General features: G+C 35.4%; 2 protein-coding genes across 5 annotated transcripts in view; one reads left to right on the forward strand and one right to left on the reverse strand.

The window, feature by feature from the left end:
• The window catches only part of LOC131321037 (dammarenediol II synthase-like), a 132,703-nt gene that overhangs the window by 59,123 nt on the left and 48,492 nt on the right, over positions 1-25,088 (forward strand). For 2 of the 4 annotated variants that reach the window (XM_058352052.1, XM_058352051.1), the window contains 9 exons: positions 87-209; positions 299-397; positions 504-563; positions 746-792; positions 882-1,025; positions 1,125-1,302; positions 1,469-1,549; positions 1,673-1,756; positions 1,866-2,236. In XM_058352052.1, the coding sequence (XP_058208035.1) occupies positions 87-209; positions 299-397; positions 504-563; positions 746-792; positions 882-1,025; positions 1,125-1,302; positions 1,469-1,549; positions 1,673-1,756; positions 1,866-1,979 (930 nt within the window). In that variant the 3' untranslated portion in view covers positions 1,980-2,236. Of the gene's footprint in view, positions 1-86; positions 210-298; positions 398-503; positions 564-745; positions 793-881; positions 1,026-1,124; positions 1,303-1,468; positions 1,550-1,672; positions 1,757-1,865; positions 2,237-21,400; positions 21,780-25,088 lie in introns of those variants that run through there. The other 2 variants (XM_058352053.1, XM_058352050.1) reach the window with 2 other exon arrangements.
• LOC131321043 (uncharacterized) lies at positions 16,381-19,103 on the reverse strand. Its single transcript, XM_058352067.1, has 2 exons — positions 18,395-19,103; positions 16,381-16,841 (listed from the first exon to the last, which is right to left on the reverse strand). Exons 1-2 carry the CDS (start codon positions 19,002-19,004, stop codon positions 16,798-16,800), a joined length of 654 nt encoding a protein of 217 aa, XP_058208050.1. The 5' UTR covers positions 19,005-19,103; the 3' UTR covers positions 16,381-16,797.

A 25,088-nucleotide genomic window follows, 5' to 3' on the forward strand; every position in this document is an offset into this window, starting at 1 on the left:
GTACATACAAACACAAACACCCAATTATATATGCATGGATAAGTTTAGTGAAATTTCATTTAGCTTTTTATACTGTTAAATTGAAGGTCAAAGAAAATCCAGCTGGGGATTTCAAGAGTATGTATCGGCACTTTACTAAAGGATCGTGGACTTTCTCTGATCAAGACCAAGGTTGGGTGGTTTCGGATTGCACAGCGGAATCACTTAAGGTAATCTACATCTGTATTCATCAGCACATATTTGAAGCAATTGAGAAATTCATGGTTCGCCGTAACCAAAAATTTTCTTTTGCATGCAGTGTCTACTCTTACTTTCTCAAATGCCTTCTGAAATTGCTGGAGAAAAAGCTGATGTCGAGCGATTGTATGATGCTGTGAATGTGTTGCTTTACTTACAGGTACTACATAGATCATATTATTCATCGCTATTCATAAGCTTACTTTACAACTTGGTAAATGGTAATTCATAACTAACTGAATTATCTAACTTCTCTCTCTGCGTAGAGCCCTGAAAGTGGTGGGTTTGCAATATGGGAGCCCCCAGTTCCACAACCATATTTACAGGTAATTTTTTGGTTGTACAAAGAGTTATTGTCGCACAAGCCTCCTTTAACACTCGTTCTTACTAAAGAAGTTCTAAAACAAGCCATGTCTTTTCTTTCTTTGTTCACTTTTACATTGTGACACACTGATGAAACAATGAGATGGTTTGTCTAATCCTTTTTACAACGTTTTAAACTTCTCAGGATTTGAATCCTTCAGAACTCTTTGCCGACATTGTGGTCGAGAAAGAGTAAGAACTTAAACCTTTTTTTTTAATCTTTGTCATATAGTTTATGAACAATGGCTGGTCCATATAACTAACGATATGCTCCTTCTTAGGCATGTTGAGTGCACTGCTTCGATAATCCAAGCTCTTGTGACATTCAAACGCTTGCACCCAGGCCATAGAGAGAAAGAAATAGAAACCTCAGTGGCAAAAGCAATTCGTTTTCTAGAAGAGAAACAATGGCCTGATGGTTCTTGGTGAGTTTTAACTGCTTTCTTTTGGACTCATGTGTGCAAATAGAATTACTTTGGGAACAAATAGGTGAACGACTCAAATATGTACGACCCTGTTGGCAGGTATGGATACTGGGGAATTTGTTTCATCTATGGCACATTTTTCGTTCTTGGGGGGTTGGCTTTGGTAGGAAAGACGTACAACAACAGTGAAGCAGTCCGTAGAGCTGTTGGATTTTTGCTTTCAACACAAAACGAAGAAGGGGGTTGGGGTGAAAGCCTTGAATCATGCCCATCTATGGTAACTCCAACACTACGTTTATTATGGATCTGATGATATCCTTGGCTCTAATGTAAAGCAAAAATAAAATATTTGCGTATTTGTTTTTATTCTTTAGTGACCAATGATATGGTGCACGATTCTTGATAAAAATTGCTCGCTCATGTTTAATGTTTATGTCAAACAGAAATACCAACCGTTGGAAGGGAATCGAACGAATCTGGTACAAACATCATGGGCCATGCTGGGACTTCTTTATGGCGGACAAGTTAGTCTCGACATCTTAAGTTTTGAATTGCTTGTTCACACGTAGTAAGAAAATAAGTTCCAGATCAGAAGTATTGTGAGAATTTTTGCATCTTCTTTATTACTAATATCTTCATATTTCCAGGCTCAAAGAGATTTGACACCATTACATAAAGCAGCGAAGATTTTAATAAACGCGCAAATGGCCGATGGTGATTTCCCTCAACAGGTAGTTACACACTTTTGCATGCCAAGATAGAATGTGAATACGATACCAGAGTTTGTGTCATGCAAAACTTCTTATCTCATCTTTTCTTTTCTTTGTTCTTTTTGTTCAGGAAATTACCGGTGTCTACATGAAGAACTGCATGCTACATTATGCACAATACAGGAATATATTTCCAATGTGGGCGCTCGGAGAATATCGGAAACGCGCTTGGCCATCTTCCTAGAAGGTATAAAAACTCAGGCTCGAAGACTGAGGTTCCGCGAATGAAAGCACAGTTCACCTCTAACACATGGCAGATTCAAGAATTCTTTTATCCATGTATCTAATGTGTTACACTGAGGAAGTCCTATGTTACTTAAGGAAGTCCTCTGTATTCTTTTTCTGTATACTCATTTTGTATGTAAAATCTCATTGCAGCACGGAATTGGGGATTCCCCGTTCCGCTAAGATTCTTAATTTTTAAGTATTTATTTCTCATTTTACGAGACCGGTTATTCTCTCATATTACATAACCTTTAGGCCCCGTTTGATAAAAGTTTTGGGGGATGGGATTGGATTATGAAGGTGATGGATTTTCTAGTTCTTTATTTGGTTTCACAAAGTTGGTGTGGATTGCTAATTCGGTGGGATTACGAATCCCCCAAAATGGGGGGATTAGGGATACCCTGGGGAGATGGTATAGATAGTCTAGTCCCAACCCTTGCTCATTACCAATCTCTTCTATCAATCCAATCTCATAATCTAATCCCATTTTAAACAAACATTCTCATTACTAATCACTTCTCATACCAATCTCAATCATAATCTCATCTTCTTACGAATCTCACCCATCTATCACTGTTATCAAACGGGACCTTAATTCAAAAAATAAGTACTTGTTTGCCTTAGCGAAACGGGGCCCAAGTCCAGTATACCATTTTATGAGTAGTCTGTGGTTCGTGCCCTTCCTCGCGATTTTCTGCTTCCAGTTCACTCGAAAAAAGTCACCAAAAAACAAAAAAACTATGTGCTTCTAGAGCTAATTTACCGAAATCGACATCATCAGGAAAAAAAAATTGAGAGCTAAGTGAATGTTTAATATGTTAGAAAATATGCGTTTACTTTTTGTGATGAACTAATAAAATTAAAATGCAATAAAATCATAACTCAAAACTTGAAAAATCAATGGAATCAAAGTGGTGATCAACTTAATAAGACAGATTCATCTCCGCTATGGTGCTTATGGTTTACATGGACGTCTATCTCCCCAAAAACAACACTACATTCGATGGGTCTGTCACCAAACTTGTATTTTTACTCTCTCAAATGATAAATCTCCGACTCAATGAAAATATTAGAACATCAACCTTTTTGAATTGACTAAGATTGAATGAGGGACATAATATCTATAGACCAACCAGTGACTATTCTGAGAATGAGGGACACAATATTTGTAGACCAACCGGTGATTAGTTTGTATAGTCACCAAGGAGGAAGGGACACATTTGTTCATAAAGGAAGCGTCTGTCTATGGTGAACATGTGCCACCAAAAATGCACAACTCTAAATAGCGTCATGCACATTCACACCCGAAATAAAATATTATATCATAAATATTTGGGAAAATGACGGCTAAGGACGTGTTTTGATATTAATACCCATCAAGAACATTTTCAGTATTAATAAATATTCTCAGCATGTCCTTGGCAGGTATTAATTATCAAAACATGTCCTGAGCCATCATTTTCCCTAAATATTTTCCAACATAATAACCATGAGTCCCTGACTATGATACGCTGCTGCACTTTGCCAATTTAACAACACCACTATTTTGTAAAATTGCAAGTGCGTCCCTCATGTTATGAAGTTCTCATTGCTGACAAATGGGAAATTTGTCTGAAAGAAGCACAAAAAATGCTTCTGGTCAACAAGCTCTTCAAAAAACAGAACAAACTAAACTTCCTTTTCAAAAACCAAGGAAAAAACGAAACCTACATTCTTTCACCTATTCAGTTGTTGTGACTTTTGATACACCATTGACCAATAAAATCCATTTCCGCTAGGAGGTGAGATATTAGGTTTTGTTTCTGCTAACCAAAAAGTTGTAGACCATAATTTTTTTGGTTTTGTCTTAATTCAATTTTTTTTTTTTGCGTTGGTTAATTTTGCGCCAAACTTTTATGTATTATTAGTTTTGCTTGACGAGATAAATCAGAAAAATAAAAAATTATGACTTTTACACAAACATTTTGGAAAATATCTAAGAATAACCCAAAAAGTCAGTTTCTTGGATTTTCCTTGGATGTTTCCAAAAATGCTTATGTAAACGTCATAATTTTTTACTTTTCTTATTCCTTTCGTCGAGACGAACCAATAATACATAAAAGACTGACGAAAAACTTATAAACGCGAAAATTTTAAATAAGGACAAAATAAAAAAGTTGTAGACCTTTGGTTAGCGGAAACGGGGTGCCACGTATGCACTAATACTATACTCTTCACAACAATTTTTGGGTGGATTTGATTGCCACGCAATTTACAAAATTTTGATTCTTAGGGTCAGGCTGCAAGAAAATAATTTCTTGTAAATTCCCAACTCCCGAAACTGTCCGAAATCGGATCAGGAAGAGATTTAGTTGAGGTACTAAAAAGCTGATCGAGCACACCTGATTGTCTAACCAAAAAAAAATCCCTTAAAAATAATCATTCTTCATATCCATATTAGGCTCTTACACTTTTATTATCTAGTAAAGTATGAAAGGTGTACGGCCGTTTGATTTCAATGTCACATATATAATATTGTCCACCTATGAGAAAAATTATTGTAGTAATGCATTCTTTTATAAAGAAGTATGGAAAAGTAAACAATGAATCTTGATTGTAATTTAGATACTCTTATTAAATGAAATTAATATACTCTCTCCGTTCCAAAATGATTGTCATGTTCGGTCTCCGATGCAAATTTTAAATTGTTAATATCTTTCAATCTACAATGTTTTTAAAGATTTTAAAATTTTTGTATAATAAAACTAATTGAGATCTATCATAAATTTGTATAAATTTTTTGTATAATAGAACTAATTGAGATCTATCATATAAAATTCATATTGCACGTAAAATTCATTATAGATTGAAAGATATTAACAATTTAAAATTTGCATTGAAGACCGAACATGACAGTCATTTTGGAATGGAGGGAGTAGTAATTAGTTAAGTTGACAACTTGCATCAATTATAATGAGGCATTTTACCTCTAAGTCTAGAAAATAGAAAGTAATTCCCACAAGATCTCCTCTAATTAACGAAACACTAAAACCCTATGAAAGTGTCTAAAATCCTAAACACTGAAAGTGCCTGTAATGCCTTGATTTTTTGGACACGTTAATTAAATCATTTTCAATTGATTTAATAATTCATAAAACTGATATATAAGAAATAAAATTTTATTAAACAGAGTTTAGCAGCGGGAACCTCAAATACCAAATTCAAACCTACTTAATTGTCTTACAAACTAACAAAATGAAATAGAGTTTGACAAATGTGATAACACTTATGAAAATTTAATTAAAAGTATGTCAAATTAACAGAGCTTCTAAGGGTAAGACAACCAAGGCTCGACAAACTCCCATTCCTCAGCTGGGAGGTCTTCACCCTGATACTGATCATCTTGAAAAGGATTCTGTTCTTCGGTCTCCTGATTACTTGGCATGAAACACCAGCGCCCAACGGCACTATAATAAGTTTTGAAACTCAGTAGATAATTTCAACCCTACTAACCCCTTACTTTACAGATAACAGTTCCATAATATAACAATTGATATTACACAGAAGGTACAGAATAATAGCACATCGTCTTTTTCTTTTCTATCTATCAACGTACATGAAATCTAAAGATCTTCTCCACAAGATCCTTTCCTCCCACATCCACCAATTTTGACCATCTCATGGAATAACTTTCCCTTTATCTGTCCTACACCAGGGTTCTAAGCGAATACTACCAAATGATGTACTCAATCTGGATTCACCTACAACCATAATAAAGGAACAGCTCACCGTGACAACTCATCATTAGGGATCGCACTATCTCATTGTCAGAATTCTTTACCGTCTCTCAACTTTACACACTGGATGCTTTACCATACCTCTAATCTACACACTAGTACTATACCCTATTCAGGGATTCTTTACTGTTTCCCAAAATACTGTACCCAAAGTCCTTTACCGTCCTTCACACAGACATTGGGTACTGTACCGCATTTAGGATCATTTACTGTATCCCAAATCCTGTACCCAGAGTCCTTTACCGTTCTCCAACTCAACTAAAGGTACTGTATCATACCAGGGTCTTTTACCGGCACCCAACATCCTCAATCAACTTTACCATTTTATCCTTTACTTAAACATCTTCTATGTGAGCCACTACTCATAACCACCCAAGAATCTAAGTCCATTCTAGCACGTACAACATGATACGATCAACAATAGCTCAAACATGATATATTTCAGTGAGACAACAATATAACAATTGATAAGTGCAAATAATTAAACACGTAAGAGACCTTTTGGAGTTAATAATTGTTGACTGCCATTTTCTAGGCAAATTTGGGAATCTATTCTTAACAAGTTTCAGATTCATAGGCCAACTAGTAAATGGGAGGATGAACTAGACTGGGCTCTCAATTTCAGTAAAGGGACAGCTTTTCGGGCTCTTACATTCAAGCTAGCTTTTGCCGCTGGGGTGTACTTTATTTGGCTCGAAAGGAACTCTCGAGTGTTTGGTGGGGGCTCTAAGAGTCCTAATGAAATCTTGGCCTGCATTCAAGATAATCTGGGGCTTAGAATTTGTACTTGGAGGAATATCTCTAACACAGTTGAGAACCAAAGTATTTGTACTCTTTGGCAAATCTCTTCTAAAATGTTGGGGAATTCTGTCCCTTAGGGGTTTTGAAGTTTAGTAGTTTGTTGTAGACTTTCTTTGTAAAGTTTGATTGTAATGGAGTTTTCCTCCCCTGAGTTTTTGCTTGGTTGGCTATAAAATGCATCATTTACCCCAAAAAAAACGTATGTTCATTTATTGATTTTATTAGACCAACTATTATAATTGTAAGTACACGCTACTGACTTAGTAAATTCAAGTACTTTGAATTAATCTTTTTTTTTCTTTGTTTGTTAGTTCAATTTTCTAGTCTTTGAGGCCTCCAATATTTTAACTTCTTAGTAATATGTTACTCCTTACTATTTTGTTATCATTTAGCAAAATTTTTAGTTTTACCGATCCATTGGTTTACAACAGTGGTGCCCTAATAGTTTCACTAACCTTGGGTTATAATGTAGTTTCTTATTTACTGGCTATTTTAAGTAATACAAATGTTGATTTCTTAATTCATACTTCCAGATTCTAGATTATTGAAGTTTTATAGTTTCTTTTACTATTTTAACCAAACTAGTTGACCATTAACTTGTGAGGTATTTGTTTTACGCAAATAATAAAATTTTCTAGTTGATTCTTTTCAATATACCCTTTTTAAATGTTTGCGAACATTAGTTTATTTCTAGTATACAACGTAATATATTTTTTTGGAAGTTCACTTAATAAATTACTATTCTAACTTGATTATATTATTGGATCTCTAATTTTAGTTTTAGCTTACTAACTAACTATATTTATTTATGAAGTGCAGGTGTCCTCGTTGGTTTCATGTTCGCACGTAAAATTAACACCTAAATCATGAATCATTCCATCATAGATGCAGTAAAGAAGGCAACCCAATTAGGCCAAGTAAAACATATCAATTAGATCAACATAGCATGCAACCATTAATGTTATAAACACTACTGGTAGAAATACGTTTAGCCATAGCTTAGGGTCAAATCTAAAAACTAAAATAGCACAGGGGTCTATGTGAAATAACAGTCCAACATTTCCCAATGCCTTCGTGCATACTACAGTGACTTTTCAAAGAAAAACAAAGTATCATTTGGATTCCACAGTTTTGATCCGTAGCCCGATTTCAACCGTTAATACTTCTTAAACTCAACATATAGGGATTATTTTATACTTAGGAGAAAGTAGAGAAGCGATTATTCTAGCTTAAATTTGGTCGAAAAGCGAAAAATGAATTCCGGACAGTTTCGGTAAAACGAAGAAGACGGCGACAGCGGCGGTGGGGGACCTCGGGACTGACTTTGGTTGGGTGGTGGATGCTTCTCTTATGCTTGAGAACGTGGGTTATGATGTTTGAACCAGATTTGTGTTCGGGTGAGTGTACAACCGAAACCCACTTGTTATCTCTCTCTTTAAAACTCCATGGGACTCTATGATAGATGTAATATTGTAAGGCCACAATGTACGTTCTTTCTCAATAGAAAGGAGTAAATATCCTATTTTTCTCGACGGTGTTCGGTCTAGCTTATATTCACCTAAACTAATCTCCTCTTCGATTCAATCAAAGGCAAACCATCTCACCGAAACTTGAACCCCGTTCGTTTAAGGGTTTGGGATTTTGGATTTTAATCATTATACTATTTTTCTTCAATCATTACTCTCATTTTTCTCTCTATCCCTCTTCAATCATTATCCCTATTTTTAATATATTATTCTATTTCTCTTTACACTTATTATCTACAGGGGATTTGATTTCCGCGCTCGCTCCAAACTTGTCTCCGTCTACCATTCAAAATAGTAATTCTCTTCTCGCACCCCCCCTACACACACACCCCCCGGCCCCACTCCCCCCTTTCCGAAAATACCCCCAGAAATACAACTTCCCATTTTCTCATATTTCTTTGTTATTAATAATCTTTATAGTCCTTTTTTCATTTTTATTTATTTAATATTATTTAAGTGTTCCAATTTACAATCCGGTTGAATCGGTGCAAAGATCTTATTTTTTTTTATCATTTTATCTTCAATGATCATAATGAATTTTTGACTTTAAGGCCTTTTAACGAGCACCCTAAGGCTCTTTATTTAGTTTCAGGTATCTCTTAGGGTGCTCGTTGAAAGGCCTTAGAGCCAAAAATTCATTACGACCATTTAAGATTAAATGATAAGAAAAACAAGATCTTCGCACCGATTCAAAAGAATTCAAAATTGGAACACTTATTTTTTTTACATAGTTTTCTTTTTTATTTAATTTCTTAATCCATTTACGTTATTTAATTAATTATTCATTTATCTATTCATTTAGGCCTTTTTATTTATATATTTTACTCTTTATATGTTTTTTTTAATCTACCTAATAAAACACAAGGGTGTGAGGACCAAACAAACATAAGTTGAAAGAAGGCTGAAATTCATTTCATCCAATGACTGATGTGTGCTCTTCAACTCTTTTAAGAAAACACCAACACTCTTACAAATATATTACAAAATGTCATCGGTTTTTTTTTCCACTGCTTGGCTTTTGGTGTTGGCATAAAAAAATAAAAATATATTACAAAATTGCCCGTACGTAGTGCCGTAGGTATGAGCAAGTACTAGTATTATATACGTGAGTAATTTTTTTTAATTTTATAATTCTTTTATGTTGTTGAATTTATTAATTTTGTATTTATTTATATCTTTTATCTATTTTATTTCTAACCATTTATTCAGATTTTCTTTTATCGTTTTATCTTCAACTATAACCACTTATTTATTTTCACTCTTCAACGAAATTAGTAGAAGTTATATTTTAATATTCATTTATTAATTAAAATTAGTACAAGTTATTCATTTATTAATTAAAATTAGTACAAGTTATATTTTAATTATTCATTTATTAATTAAAATTATAGTAAGAAGTCTTTTAAAAGTAAAACAAAAAAAACTAGTAAAATTTTAAAAAAAACTAAAACAATAATTAAAGTCTTTTAAAAGTAAAAAAAAAAACTAGTAAAAGTAAAAAAAAAAAAAGGGAATAGTAATTAAAGTATTTTTAAAGTAAAAAAAAACTAGCATAAGTAAAAAAAAAAGACAAAAACAATAATTAAAGTCTTTTAAAGGTAAAACAAAAAAAAAACTAGTAAAAGTAAAAAAAGAAAAGAAAAGGAAACAGTAATTAAAGTCTTTTAAAGTAAAAAAAAAAACTAGTATAAGTAAAAAAAAAAGACAAAATTGAGGGGAAGAGGAGGGGCAAGGGAGGAAAGGTGGTGGGGTACGGAGGGGAGGGGTGTGTCAGGGGGTGCGAACAGAGACTCTCTTCAAAATAATCTAGCTGTTGCATTTGCAGGCCAAAACCAAATCAAGAACCATTTTTGTTGATGATTGTGTGAGATCCACTTAGAAGTCTCGCACAAACGATCTAAACCGTTCAAAAATTATAAAATAATTTTTTGATTTATCTTGAAAAAATTTAGCACAATTGGATTTTTTTAAGTAATTGATCTAATTGTTCCATTTTTCATTCAGAATTCAGGATCCTAAACTCTAAAATAATCTCGAACGGTTCAGATTGGATCGTTTATTTTACTATATAATTTTCAAGATCAATTAAACAATTATTTTATAATTTTTGAACGGTTCGGATCATTTGTGCGGGACATCTAAGTGGGTCCTACACAATCATGTGCAAAATGGTTCTTGATTTGGTTTTGACCTGCAAATGCAGCAGATTATTTTGAATGGCAGAAGGAGACAAGTTTGGAGCGCCTCCGGTCTTTTTTGGAGCGTGAAAATCAGATCCCTTTAACCCTATCTACAAATTCAAATCTAAAATCTAAAAACGAACGGGGTCTTGAAGTTTCGACAAAGATTACGCTCTTGCATCCTGACTGTAGAGACCCGTGATTTTGAGGCCGAATTTTTTTTACGCTCTTGTAAATGTAGGGCCCGCCGAAATAGACAGTGCGGATATTTGGTGTGGCGTATTCATGGAAGGATAGAAGGGTAATTGAGCGAATGGTGCACGTGTGAGTGTGTGGTGTGAGAAGTAGGGGATTACTCCCCCACCTCTATTATTTCTCCAGGAGGAGAAATATTTCTCATTCTCTCTCTTTCTCACTCTCGGCAGTCTCTCTCTCTTCTCTCCATCCGAAAACTCACCCTCTCTTCGATTTCAACACCTTAGAGCGTGATTCCGGACGAAGTCCAAGAATTAAAGTTGCTATTCGGAGCACGGGCTTTCCGAATATCCAAGAAAAATCATGATTGGACTGCGTGAGAGCTCAATTGACTTGGTCAAAGGGTCGGGTTTTGCTCAAAACCCATAAGGTAGGGATTTCTTACTCTTGTTATACGTTTATATAATGTTTATGTACCTAGATCGTGCCTTGTTTCATTGTGTGAGGCTGTCTCTTTCAATCTCGAAAATCTGCAGAATAGGGTCTCAGTTTTTGGAGTTTTTTGACTTCTTAAGCTTGAAATTGAATTTGGTTCCTTCATGTGAAATAGAGTAGACTTAAAGCTCGTTTTAATGCCGCAAGAATCACCCGAAACAGTTGGGAATTGAATTTATGGTGATTCTTAGAAAACTGGTCTGCAATCTGTCTCGTGTTCTGCTGTTCTGAGTTTTCGCCCAACTTCAAATGGCTGTAACTTTCTCGTCTGATGTCCGATTCAAGCAAACTTTATATCGATTTTGAGGTCTTGAAGTCAGCTTTGTATTGCCACCAGGAATCTCCTTAAAAATCTTAGTACACCGAAAGTTATGATCATTTGAGTGGAGGTGTGTCAATCTGTCACGTTAATGCGTGACAGATTCGTATTGCTTTAGTGAATGCCTGTTTAACCATCCTTGGAGTGCAGATTTGACTAGGGTTCCTTCATACCTTTTAAGCTTCGTTCAATCGCCCAACTTTTGGGACTAGAATCGTTTAAAAGTATTAAGAACTTGATTTATAGAAGATTGAGCTGAAATATGGAAATCCGGACAGCGAATAGAGCTGCGTTTTTCATCGTTTGTAATGGTTAAACGACGCTATTGGTTATGGGTCCTTATGGGTTTTAAATATTGGTAAGTTAGTGATCTTTGGGCATTAGAATCATTGAAAAATATTGAGTATGGAATTTTTTATGAATTGTCGAACATTGACTGCTCTCTGGGACAGTTTTGGTCTGTTGAATTCTCGTTCATCTGTTTTTGATTCCCGATCACTTCTAACACCTTTTAAACGTCGTTAAACTATCTCTAAGCTTGATTACTCGAGTTTCTATGATTCGTTGGTCATTCAAATTCCTTCGATACCCGTCAAGTGTTATCTTAGTGTTGTTGTAAACGGAATACGTGATGTAAGGTTGTTTAGGAGTACCGAAAGCTATGTGGTATGTTGTGGGAAATATAGTTGGTAGACATGAGCTTTTCTAGTGATCCGAGTGGTAGCATAGTAATGCATGTCCTCGTGATTCACTTATCCTTCAAACTCTTTTGGTGCTCGTTCCATGAGATCTAAGTATCAAGATTAGCGGGTAGTATGTTGTAGAGTCGCTATGGTGTTGGTACGATATTGTGATATATTAAGAGAAAAAGGCGTGTACTCATTTATCAGTCGATGTCTGTTATAATTGATCGTTTGGAATACATTGAAATGTGTTTGTCGATGCGTGTTTGACCTATAAGTCGGTTTGATTGACATGTTTTATTCACTCCGCTTGATTCCCAACTTTGGGAGTAACTTTTAACTCTCGGCACAGTTTTCAATAAATTTCTCTCTCTTTCTCTCTCTATCTCTCTCCACTCATTACCACTCAACTCTCAAAAATAACTTTATAAAACTTAAACCAAACAAAGCCAATTGTGTCATGAGATTAGAGAAGTATTTGTTGGAGTTGTATAATTATTGGGATTCACGTGGCTGTAATTGAGAATTGGAATGAGGATGTGACTGCAATGCAATGGGTGGTAATGCAGAAACCCAAATAATGGGTGATGTTGACTGCAACGCAAGAGGTGGAAATGCAGAGTGTCTGAGATCATGAGAAGTGTCGAAATGGTTGCGAACCATTGTGAGTACGTTTGATTGATATGAGTTTAATAATGTTTCTACATGACATGTGAACTGTTGGGATTACTTACAAGTTGTTTGGAACTCCTTGGCAGTAGTCTGTCTTCCATTGTGATAAACTCATGTTTCTCATGTTCACTTATCAAAATCTTTCATTCTTTGTGCATACTTTATCGCATTTTCATAAAGCTTGAGTATAGATTTTTCTACTGGGCTTGTGTAGCTCAACCTATCATTTTCAGGTACACTTCAGGGACACGGTCTTGAAGGGTGTGAAGTGCATGCAGACATCACAGGATAAAGTTATTTTTTTGAAGTACTTGTTTTCCTTCATAAATCAAACTGCATTGTACTATTTTCTCTATTTTGGAATACTATATCAATTTGATAGATTTGTGAGATTTGAAAACTATATTGTAATTTGGGGTATTGTATGTACTATTGTGAGAATTTGTATTTAAAATGGTATTATTATTTATGTTGAAAATCGAGAGCGTGACACCAACCATCATAATCAAACCCCAACCAATTGTGTGAAGAGACTAAGACTTCATTCCAGACACCTTTTTAAAAAATAAGTACTTATTTCACATTTTCAAACTCAAAAATAAATTAAATAAAAAATAATTATTTGATTTTTTTTTTTTTTGCATTGTATAAAAGATCTCGATGAGATTTTTCAAAAAAGATCCATATTTCATATTTCTATATTTCAATAAGCACATTATTTTTTAGCTTGAAATTGTCGTTTTAAAAAATTACAGTGGCCATGTTTGATAAGTGTGTTAGGACTTGGGATAGGATTGCTAATCCTATGGGGTTTCTAACTCTTTGTTTGGTTGACAAACTAAGGATAAGATTGAGAAGAGCATGAGATTAGTAATCCCACACTTATATAGGATTACTAATACCACGGGGTACTAGGTATTCCCAATCCTCTCCCAAGCTCCCTCCTACAAAATGACCACCTTGCCCATGATTTTTTAACTCAATAGTCAATACCAATAATACCCTCCATTACACACCTCACCTCCCCACCCAAAACCCTAATATGCTGCTCATAATATGTTGGTATATATATGGTGATACTTTTGCTCTTTTGCTCATACAATTATGCTATACTACTGCTCTGGTATTGCTTTGTTGTTTCTACTGTGGTATTGCTTCACCTATAGAAATCTGTTGTGGTATTCATTTTTCGTTGTTATAAAAAAAAAAAAATTCCCGAAGGGAAAGTATGATATTAGTTGCAGACTTTTGGTTTCATATCTGTATTAAAAAAAAAATTTGCAAATTCGTGAGCTGGTCTTCCATGCAATTCCATAGACCAAGTTTTCATCCATGGGTATAATTGGAAGGTGTAATTTGTATCCTATCCCTTGGTGTTCCAATCAAACAAAGGATTGAGATTGGTAATCACAATCCCATGATTTAATCTTTACACAATCAAACACCCACTTGGGATTACACTCGGTATTACTAATCTCATCTTTTTACTAATCTCATCTAATCCAACACACTTATCAAACGGACCCTAAGAACTTATTTCCCGTTCTCCGCCACGTTTCAGCCAGCAATAAGTTTTGGGGCCTACTGCAATAAAGTGTGGACTGCTTTTGGCGCGTACGATACTAAGTACTCCGTATTGCATCATGTTTCGGTCAGCAATAAGCATTCATAACCTGTCCACTAAGAACATGTACATCAGTGTAGGTATATGGGCTATATAAACTAAAATAGAGAATGAAAGTCACAAAAGTAAGTTACACCAAAGTAGCAAAAGACAAAGGTATAATAGCTTAGATGGAAAGGTTCGGTATTATTACCGAGTCACTGTTCATGAGCAATTCCTCAATTCCTTAAACAATTATTATTTCTTTCTCCTCTTTCTCTCTTTCTCCCGTTCTTCTTCAGTAGTTCTCTCTCTCTCTCTCTCTCAACAAATCTCCCCCTTCCTAATCCCACCTTGCAAGGACAAATCTCCATCCCCAGAATTCCCAACCTCCCCATTAATTCCTTTACTTCATAATGATACCCTCACCCTCCCAACCCCCCGTAAACTTCGACTTCGACAGCATTTCCACCTCCCTCTTCCTAACCCCACCTTGCAAGGACAAATCTCCATCCCCAGAATTCCCAACCTCCCCATTAATTCCTTTGCTTTATATCTGTATTAAAAAAAAAAAAAATTGCAAATTCGTGAGCTAGTCTTCCATGCAATTCCGTAGACCAGGTTTTCACCCATGGGTATAATTGGAAAATGTAAGTTGTATCCTATCCCTTGGTGTTCCAATCAAACAAGGATTCAATCCTTACACAATCAAACATCCACTTGGGATTACACTTGGTATTACTAATCTCATCTCCTTACTAATCCCATCTAATCCAACACACTTATCAAACGGATCCTAAGAACTTATTTCCCGTTCTCCGCCATGTTTTGGCTAGCAATAAGTTTTCAATTTTCGAATGCATCAAATATTAGAACCTATACAAAAATGGTGTATTTCTAAATTGTGAGCTTATGAATGCAGAGATATAGCAAAGCATCTGTGTAGTTACTAAGAAAACACTTGTTAGAAAATGTGGAAGTTAGAGATTGCTGAAGGCAAGGGACCATATTTGTTTAGCACCAACAACTATGTTGGTAGACAAATTTGAAAATTCGACCCTGATGCAGGGACGTCGGAAGAGCGCGAAGCAGTTGAACAAGCTCGACAAGAGTACAAGGACAACTTTAAAAAAGACCGAACCCGAGCCCCACCTTGTGCTGATCTTCTAATGTGGATGCAGGTAACTACAAACTCTAACTTGTATCTGATTTTTTTTTTGGTCAATATAAGTTGCGTTTGTTTGTCCCCGTAAAAAAGAGACAGAAAAAATCACTTTTTGGCCTGATCGACCATAAAAAGTAGTGCAATTTTGTTTACAGCTGAAAAAGGAAAACAAGAATATCGATGTGAGTGTTGCACCAGTGAGATTGGGGGAGACAGAAGAAGTGAAATATGAAGCTGTGACAACTGCTTTGAGGAAAGCTATTCGATTAAATCGTGCAATCCAGTCAAGTGATGGCCACTAGCCTGCTGAAAATGCCGGTCCCATGTTTTTCACACCTCCCCTAGTAACCTTTCCATCTAAGCAATAAGTTTTGGGGCCTAATGCAATAAAGTGTGGACTACTTTTGGCACGTATGATACTGAGTACTCCGTATTTCATCACATTTCAGCCAGCAATAAGCATTCATAACCTGTCCACTAAGAGCATGTACATCAGTGTAGGTATATGGACTATATTAACTAAAATAGAGAATGAAAGTCACAAAAGTAAGCTACACCAGAGTAGCAAAAGACAAAGGTATAATAGCTTAGATGGAAAGGTTCGGTATTATTTTCCAGTCGCTGTTCATGAGCAATTCCTTAGGGAGCCGATAATGCCATGAAGCTTTTTTTTACTGCCACGACCATTAAATGCTCTCCTTGACAAATGGACTTCCTTTGCTTTCAAAAGTAGTCAGAGCCTTAATTTAACGTTCCTAAATTGCCCTTTCCTAATCCTAAAAATGCCTACCATTCTTCTGGCTGTACAAAACGTCAAAAGTGAAGACCCCAAAGTCTTTTGACAGCTAAGCAAATCCAACCCTACATAAAAACTTGGCCTTTTTCGTGTTTCAATTTTTTTCTTTTATATTGTTCCCCACTTTTTTGGCTTTGATTGGTATTGCCCCCACCCCTAATAAACAAACACAAGATCAAAGGAGTCTCAATTTTAACTTTTCTGCTCAATTAAAAGAGAACAAACATATCACAATAGGAAATTTTTCATGAAAAACATTTCACAATAGGGAGGCCATTTTTTTCACCTGAAACAACCGATGTAATCATTCATCCCAAATCCAAACTAAAATTTTGAAAACAAACCTCAAAAAACATTGCCCAACAAAGTATCAATTGCTAGTACTTTTAAGCTCAACAAAAACAGAAAATATCATCTCTCCTGGAAATATAATCCTAAGCACAATCCTAAAAAAAAAAAAAAAAACATTGCCCAATGAAATACCAAGTGCTAATACTTTTAAACTCAACAAAACAAAAATTTCTCTCTCCTGGAAATAATGGAAGCCCATTTCAGAGACACATTCTTCAATTGAGCACTACGTTTGTCTTCAAACCACAAAATTCATTACCTGCAATAATATAATTTAATTTAATTGATTGATTTTAAAGAAATAGTACAACAAAAAAGTGTACAAAAAAAAAAAAAAAAACTTAACCTCAAGTCATCAATCCAACAAAAAGTAGTCGAGGGAAGTAGGAACTGAATTTCTACTGAGCACATCCACATTACTCTCGATGTCTTCAAGAGTAACTGTATGATCAGAATTCATGCTATTTGCCTCACTTTTTCCCTTACATGTTCGACTATTATGACCAACACATTTACAAATGCTACACTTTCTTGTTGCCTCCACAATCTCAAATTGTGAAGCGTCCCGCCTTGTAGAGGTAGTACCTTTCTTTGACCCCGATGGACGCCCTTTATGAGGTAGAATATTTGGCTCAAGAACCAATGGAACAGATGGATTTATAAGTTGAGAAATTTGTTGCTGAACACATTCCTTTTGACTTTGAGGCCACTCTTGATATTTATCTTCTAAAACATGAACCAGCCTCTTGAATTCCCTTGCATTAGTTTCTCTAACATCAGGAACAACCAAATATCTTCTATCAATCCTCCACTGTGTGTGTATTTCATCAAGGGGTATTACCTTACGTTTCCAACCAATCATCTTATGCGCACCAGGAAGACCCATACTTGCCATGAAGTGTCCTGTACATGTTGAACACATTGTCCCATGCTTGACCATTGCATATTGTTTGAGACGAAGTTCACCCAAAGCAAATGATGACACATTGGTGATAAGTTCCTTAAAAAAATAGATATCGCATTTGTGGGGTATTTGAATTCTTTCACTTGACAGTTGCGCCTTTATCTCATTAAACTCATTCTCAATTGCAAGGCATATCTTTATCTTTACTTGATGGAGATCACCGGTTGAAACTTGCAAATATTGTTTCAATTTTGCAAGTGCACCTTCTGCTCTTGAAGAAACACGATTTCCAAAATGAGAACAATTTTCAGTCCATGCATGCACAAACCGCTCCTTAAATGGAAGCCATGTTTTTCTAATGTAACACAACACTTTCCTTCTCCATGTACAATAGCTCAAATAATTTCCAAGCTTCGTTGAATGCTTGTTCATCTTGAGAGCTTATCACTTGGTTCCAAGTAGTCAAAAATGTGGTCCAGTTGTCTTGAGTTTCAAAGTAAGACTTGCAATTTGCCAAAATATTTTTCTCAATGTGCCACACACACAAGAGATTTACGGTTGATGGAAAAACCACCGTATTGCATTCATCAAGGTCAATTCCCTATCCGACACAATCACAAAAGGATGGCATGTAGGACCCAATATCTTGCTGAAATTTTACAAAGCCCAAATATAGTCTCCTTCTCCATCCGTTGCCAAAAAGGCAAAACAAGAATAGAATGAACTATTAAAACTTGAAACTCCAATTATGTCAAGTAGTGGCATCTTGTACTTATTTGTCTTATAAGTACAATCCATCACAAAAATATTTGAATAGCTTTTGGTCATTGTGATTGAAGAAGGGTGTGAAAAAAAAAGATGCGTCAAATGCCCATCTTGGTCATATGCAACATCAAAAATAAAATCACCTTGACAAAGCTCTTCAAACAATGCTTGGATCACACTTCGCCCTGCTAAGTGTTCCTTTCGAAGTTTCACCTTTGTGTTGTAGATTGTTCTTGATATTGCTTGAAGCTTTGGATTCCTTTGTCTCAGTGAAGAAAGAATTTGGCGTGGTGGCACTCCCGATTTAGTTAGATCTTCAATGGTTGTAATCTCTTCTTGTGACAAACGACGGCAAGAGAGATGTCCAGACATGTCACTTGAGGGTTCATGATTGTGTGAGCTATTTTTTTCTTCAACCTCCCAAAATCCATCCTCTCGTCTCTTACAACAAATTTCAAAAGGACAATTTATGAGACGAGTTGTTGTTTTTCTTTGTCGATGCTCTATGGGAACCTTCCATTTATTTCGATAACAATCATCCCTATCACACCCAATGGTCAAATATTTATCCATTTTGGAATTTTTGATAGATATTGCATATCCTTGCATTGAGAAAAACTCTCGAAGAGTATCAAGAAGTTCATCACGAGACTGAAATTTCCAACCAAACTGTCCAACCAAATTGATTCCTTGTTGGTCAATTTGATCACAGGAACTTCCACCAAGACTTTCAATACATTGGTCAATATCCATGATTATTCACAAAATCGACCTACATCAGAAAAATGTTTTAAAAAAAGATTATGGTATCTTATGATGGCAAAGAAAATTGAAGTACATGCATAAAGACACACAAAAAATAAAGTTTACCTAAACATTTTTTTTTCACAACAATAAAGCCATAAATATGCATAAGAAAGGGAAAAGGTCGCATAATAGACAAGTTTAGTACAGATCCAAAAAATTGGTAACCTATTCCCCTCGTATTCTGCCGCCCCTGGGGCAAACTACCGGAGAATGTACCATGCCATCCCAAGTTTAGTACAGAATATGAATAGGCCACTAATAAAAGAAATAAATAGGTCACTGCAAATAAAAAAAAAAGAAAGAGAGAGTACTCCAGTAGAAAGTATGAATAGCATACCTTGAATATGACAAGGGCTCGTGTCAACTTTGTACTCTAAAAAGCCTAGTCAAGGAGATGTCAAATCGAAGAGAAAGAGACAAAACGTAGAATAGGAATGGCAAAAGTCTCTTGAAAGGGAATGCGTAACAACAATTTGGAAAAGAAAATCAATAAAAGGGCAATTTGGGAATGTTAAATTAAGGCTCTTACTACTTTTGAGAGCAAAAGGACAAGGAAGTCCATTTGTCAAGGAGAGCATTTAATGGTCGTGGCAGTAAAATAGCTTCGTGGCATTATCGGCTCCCATTCCTTAAACAATTATTGTTTCTCTCTCTCCCATTCTTCTTCGGTCGTTCTCTCTCTCTCTCTCTCACACACACACACAAATCTCCCCCTTCCTAACCCCACCTTGCAAAGACAAATCTCCATCTCCAGAATTCCCAACCTCCCCATTAATTCCTTCACTTCATAATGATACCCTCACCTCCCCCCGTAAACTTCGACTTAGACATCACTTCCCTCTCCCTTCCTAACCCCACCTTGCAAGGAAAAATCTTCATCCCCAGAATTCCCAACCTCCCCATTAATTCCTTTGCTTCATAATGATACCCCCCGTAAACTTCGACTTCGACAGCACTTTCACCTCCCCCTTCCTAACCCCACCTTGCAAGGAATGATTTTGTACAGTTCAAATTTTGGGTTACTCCGTAATTGATTTATGGTAGTCAATTTGTGGGTGGGTTTGGGTCTTCTGATTTTGGACAGTGAACTGTGGAGAGAGAGGAAAAAAAATAGTACTGCAATTGAATTGAATAGAATTTTATAAGGATAAATATGATAATAGAAAGGATTGGTGCGGAGTTAAGAAAGATTTGAGTAGGTAAAATAAAAAAAGTGGACTGTTGGGTAGCTAAAATACATTTTCCTTGGTGTACATGCTCTAACAAAGTTGGAGCAGTACTAAGTAAAAACCATGTGCCTGATGATTCAATGGACACGGGGGCTCTGCTGTCCATGGGAGGCAGCAGACCCTACTCATCCCTCAAAATGTTTGCTCTCTTTCTTTTGCAATCTTATGTGGCAGACACGTGATTATGAGAGTTTTAGAGACAAAATTTAATTATGTCTCTTTAGAATAATATGATCATAATAATAAAATCTTCGCACCAGTTCAACCGATTCAAAATTGGAGCACTTAATTTTTTAACCATATTTTTTAATATATAAAAAGTCTAAAAAAATTAGGTGCTATAATTTTCAATCCATTTGAACGAGTGCAAAGATCTTATTGTTCTGATCATATTATTTTAAAGGGTCATAATTAAATTTTGTCCTTAGGGCTCTCATAATCACGTATCGCTCCACAGGGTCTTAAATAAAGAGCATATACTTAATTATGAGAGACCTAGAGATAAAAATTAATTATGACTTTTTAGAATAATATGACCAGAATAATAAGATCTTTGCATTGGTTAAAACGGATTGAAAATTTGAGCACTTAATTTTTTAAGATTGTTTATATATTAAAAAAATTAAGTACTCTAATTTTGAATCTGTTTGAACCGATATGAAGATCTTATTATTTTGATCATATTATTCTAAAGAGACATAATTAAATTTTATTTCTAGAACTCTTGTAATTAAGTTTCTGCTCCATAGGATTGCAAATAAGGATGACAATGATTTTTTTCCCTCCCAAAACGCTGCCGTTCAAGGGCTACTACCTTCCATGGACAGCAGAGCCCCCGCATCCTGATTCAATAGTGTGTTGAATCGGAAAAAATTTTCAGTACCGGGTGGGTACCACATGGTGTCCACTTGGCACATTTAAGTCGTCCATTGCATTTTTGGATCACTCGAATTTGAAGAGAGAAAAAAGAAAAAAAGTGTTTGAATGAGAGGAGAGAGAGAATTTTAATCCGAGCCATCTAAAAATGTATTGAACGGTTCGGATGTACCGAGCGGCTACCTAAAAAGTCTTCAACTATAGTTTTTGAAAATCCAAAAAATTACTACTCCCTTTCAGTTTTCATATCAGCACCAAGTGGCCACCCTCCCCCACCACCTCCAAATGTTGCACCCCACTCCTCCCTCACTGCTATAAATACACCCCTCTCTCCAATCCAAAAAACACAACCCACAAACACCACCACCACTGCATTCAGAGAGAAGAAGAGGGAGAAAGCTTGGAACTCCAACAATGGTGGTCTAGAGGGAGAAAACAAGTGGGTTTCGGTTCCGCACTCATCCGAACACAAATTCGAGACACACCAACTCTAGCACGACCCCGAGCACCTCCAAACCAATCCCCAATCACCCGAAATCAGCCCGAGTGTTCTGTTGCTCCGCCATCTTCTTCGATTTTTCCGAAACCGTTTTTTGCCTTCTCGAACGGATTCGAGGTAGAATAATCGCTTCACTACTTTCTCCTACGTATATTAGGGGATTGCATAATGATTTTTAGGGGTATTTCCGGTAGTGAAATTTTGTAGATTTTTATTTGTGGTTGAAAATTTGTTAGGTATTTTTTGTAGTGAATAAGTTGTTGAGAAATGTTAAGTTGTTTCCGGTAGTAAATAAGTTGTTTATGGATTTGTGAGTAGAGTTATTGTAGCAAAAAAAGTTGTTGATATTACAAAAGTTTACACCAAGAATAAATTTTACAATGGACAAATTAACAGGCTGAGTCACGGAAATCTCGCTCTCTTTAAGGAGATTCAAGCCCTCTACGGTAATAAACTGGTACAGTAGAAAATCTCTGACTTGTCCCCTCCATGATATAAACAGCCCGATAATTTATCGTATGGTTCGGACCTACTCTGCACAAGTAGGAGAACCCAAAACTCCAGAAACTCACAAACTAGTTTTATTTAGAGAACAAAGATGGAAGAAAAGAGTATGAGAGATAGACCAAGTGTTGAAAGGAGTTCTCTCTCTCTCTCTCTCTCTCTCTCTCTCTCTCTCTGGCTAGGATACTACGGCTCCGTTCCAGAAACCTTCTTAAAAAATAAGCAGCTTATTTCACATTTTCAAACTCAAAAATAAAGTAAATAAAAAATAATTTTTTAATTTTTTTTTTTGCATCGTATAAAAGATCTTATCGAGATCTTCCAAACAAGATCCATATTGTATATCTTTAGATTTCAATAAGTCCATAATTTTTAAGCTTGAAATTACCTTCTTAAAAAATAATGACTTTTTTTTTTGTTCCGGAACGGAGCCTACTTACTTACACAACCACTCAACCATGCCTTATATAGGCAAGAAAGAATCCATATCATATCATTTCATTAAAAACTAAATCCCATAGAATATCATTTCATTAATAACTAAATCTCTTACTAAATCCACTTAGATATGGATAGATTTGATCATGATATGATTTAGATTCACTAGATATGAATAAACATGAAAGATATGCTCTAGATTTGCTAGATATGGATAGATATGAAAGATATTCTCCCGATTCTTTCTAGATTTGCTAAATTTTTCTAGATTTACTAGAGATTCTCCTTTATCCTTCTAGATTTGCCTGAATATCCAAACAACTGCTAAGATAAGAGCCTCTTACGCAAATATACACATAACTTGTAAAGTCTAGCACCAGAAAATATACAGAAATTTAATATTAAAATAATAAATTTCCAACATTCCTCCACCTATTTTAATATTAAATGAGACTCCTGGGCAAAGAGAGATATTATACATCATGAAGGTGTGCTCTGCATTGAACCTTCACTTAGTGAAAACAGTAATCTCTACTCCAGAGTCAGTAGTGGTCTTCGACTTGAACTATGACTGCTTTTGGGGAAATAAAAAATACTGCCCACACATAATAGTCCAGGTATTGACAACTTTTTTATTAGTGGAAACGAAATGGTAAAATGCTGAAATTTTTTTGCTAATGAAAACAAGATAATGAAATGCATTAAATTTTTATTGTGTTACAAAAATGATACTCACACAACAACTCACATAATTTCTCACATACATGTAGGCTACACTACTATGTGTGAGCCCCACATGTATGTGAGAAATTGTATAAGTTATTGTGTTTGAATTGTTGTGTGAATAACATTGTTGTGTTAATGTTGTGGAGTGATGGAAATCGAAAATGATGGCGAACCGCTTCCAGCCGAGGTGTGGCGCGGCTTTGACAGTGAAGAACCGAAATGGGTTTTAAAAACATTTGTTAAAATAACACTTTAGTTCTCCTAATTACCTAGTGTAATGTTTCGGCCCCATGACTGATTTTCTTTTATTACAACTTCATTATTATATTAAAAATTAGAAAGATAAGAATGTTTTATCATCACACACTGCTGCCTAGTGTATATAGATGTTATGTCACGGCCCAAATCCGATGGGTAGAAATTCGTGACATGGCCAGTGATTTAAAAATCACCCCAGGCCTGGATATCAAACAACAAAAATATTATCATTATTTTTTTTATTCAAAACTCCCAGAATCGTAGATTAAGAATAAAATATTATATTCAGAGTCGTCTAGCGTGCTCACCGATTACAACTTTAAAATTACATAATTGTGGCTCGCACACAGAGCGGCGCTCAATAATATGTTATTTCCTTATTTAGCCATGACAACTGATATCTTTCATTCGCCCTGATAGACCTTCTTTAACCCCAATTTCCTGAAAAGGTTTTATGAAACACAAAACCAATCCAGTAAGTTACGATATACTAAGGCCACATATAAACATGGGATTAAGTAGAATAAAAAAAAAACATAGCATAATAATACACCAGCTTGCAAAATCATAAGAGATAGAACAATCATATTCCAGTTGCAATCACCGCAAGTGAGACAAAGAGAGATATACCAATCATCATCATAATCATCATATTATCATCTTAACCATCATAGTTTCACCTTGACCATCATCTCGGGCGGTAATCCGGTAGCCCGGGGAGCGACCCCAGCAAAACAATGGAATTGATATCAATCCAATGGATACTAGGCCGTATCCTTTCCACAATTCATAGGCGCCAATTCAAACATAGCTCGTTAGAGCTCTTCGCCCAGATGTTACACCAATACCCATTAAACTTTTTTTTAAGAAAATCAATCCCATGTCTTTATAAAAATCTTTTTCTTTTCACAATTATTATACTTATATATATAACTTATTTTTATTCAACATAAGATTTAATAAAACAATCACAAAACAAGATTTAGGAAACAATATGTACCCATAGTATATTTGTAACTCAGCTCGTTTGAGAAGCACAATTACCATGCGAAAATCTACATATTTATTCCAGAACGTCTTTAAATTTATTTTTCCTTCTCCTCCTTCCTTGCTCTCTCTCTCTCTCTCTCTCTCTCTCTCTCTCTCTCTCTCTCTCTCTCTCTCTCTCTCTCCTTCCTTCCTTCCTTCCTTCCTTCCTTTCCTTTAACTAAGTGCCATGTGTGTAGGTGTGGTGTGTGGAGGGGAGGGGAGGGGAGGCCTATTTATACTAATGGAAGAAGATTCTAGATCAAATCTAGAAAATCAAATCAAATCATGATCATAATCTTATGTAATCTAATAATATCTTATATAATCTAATAATATCTAACAAAATCTATATAATATCTAATAAAATCCAATATTATCTAACAAAATCTGGAGCAAATCTTATATAATCTTATAATATCCAAAAAAATCTAACCATATCTAACATTATCTTTCACAAAATCTAACCATATC

Source organism: Rhododendron vialii, chromosome 3a (genome assembly GCF_030253575.1).
Source record: "Rhododendron vialii isolate Sample 1 chromosome 3a, ASM3025357v1".
Lineage (NCBI taxonomy): Eukaryota > Viridiplantae > Streptophyta > Magnoliopsida > Ericales > Ericaceae > Rhododendron > Rhododendron vialii.

Excerpts from the sequence above, each read along its gene's own strand:
- LOC131321043 (XM_058352067.1), bottom strand. The coding sequence starts at position 19,004 with ATGGATATTGACCAATGTATTGAAAGTCTTGGTGGAAGTTCCTGTGAT. Across the intron at positions 16,842-18,394 it reads GTTTGAAGAGCTTTGTCAAG|GTAATGAATTTTGTGGTTTG; the intron begins GTGATTTTATTT and ends ATATTATTGCAG.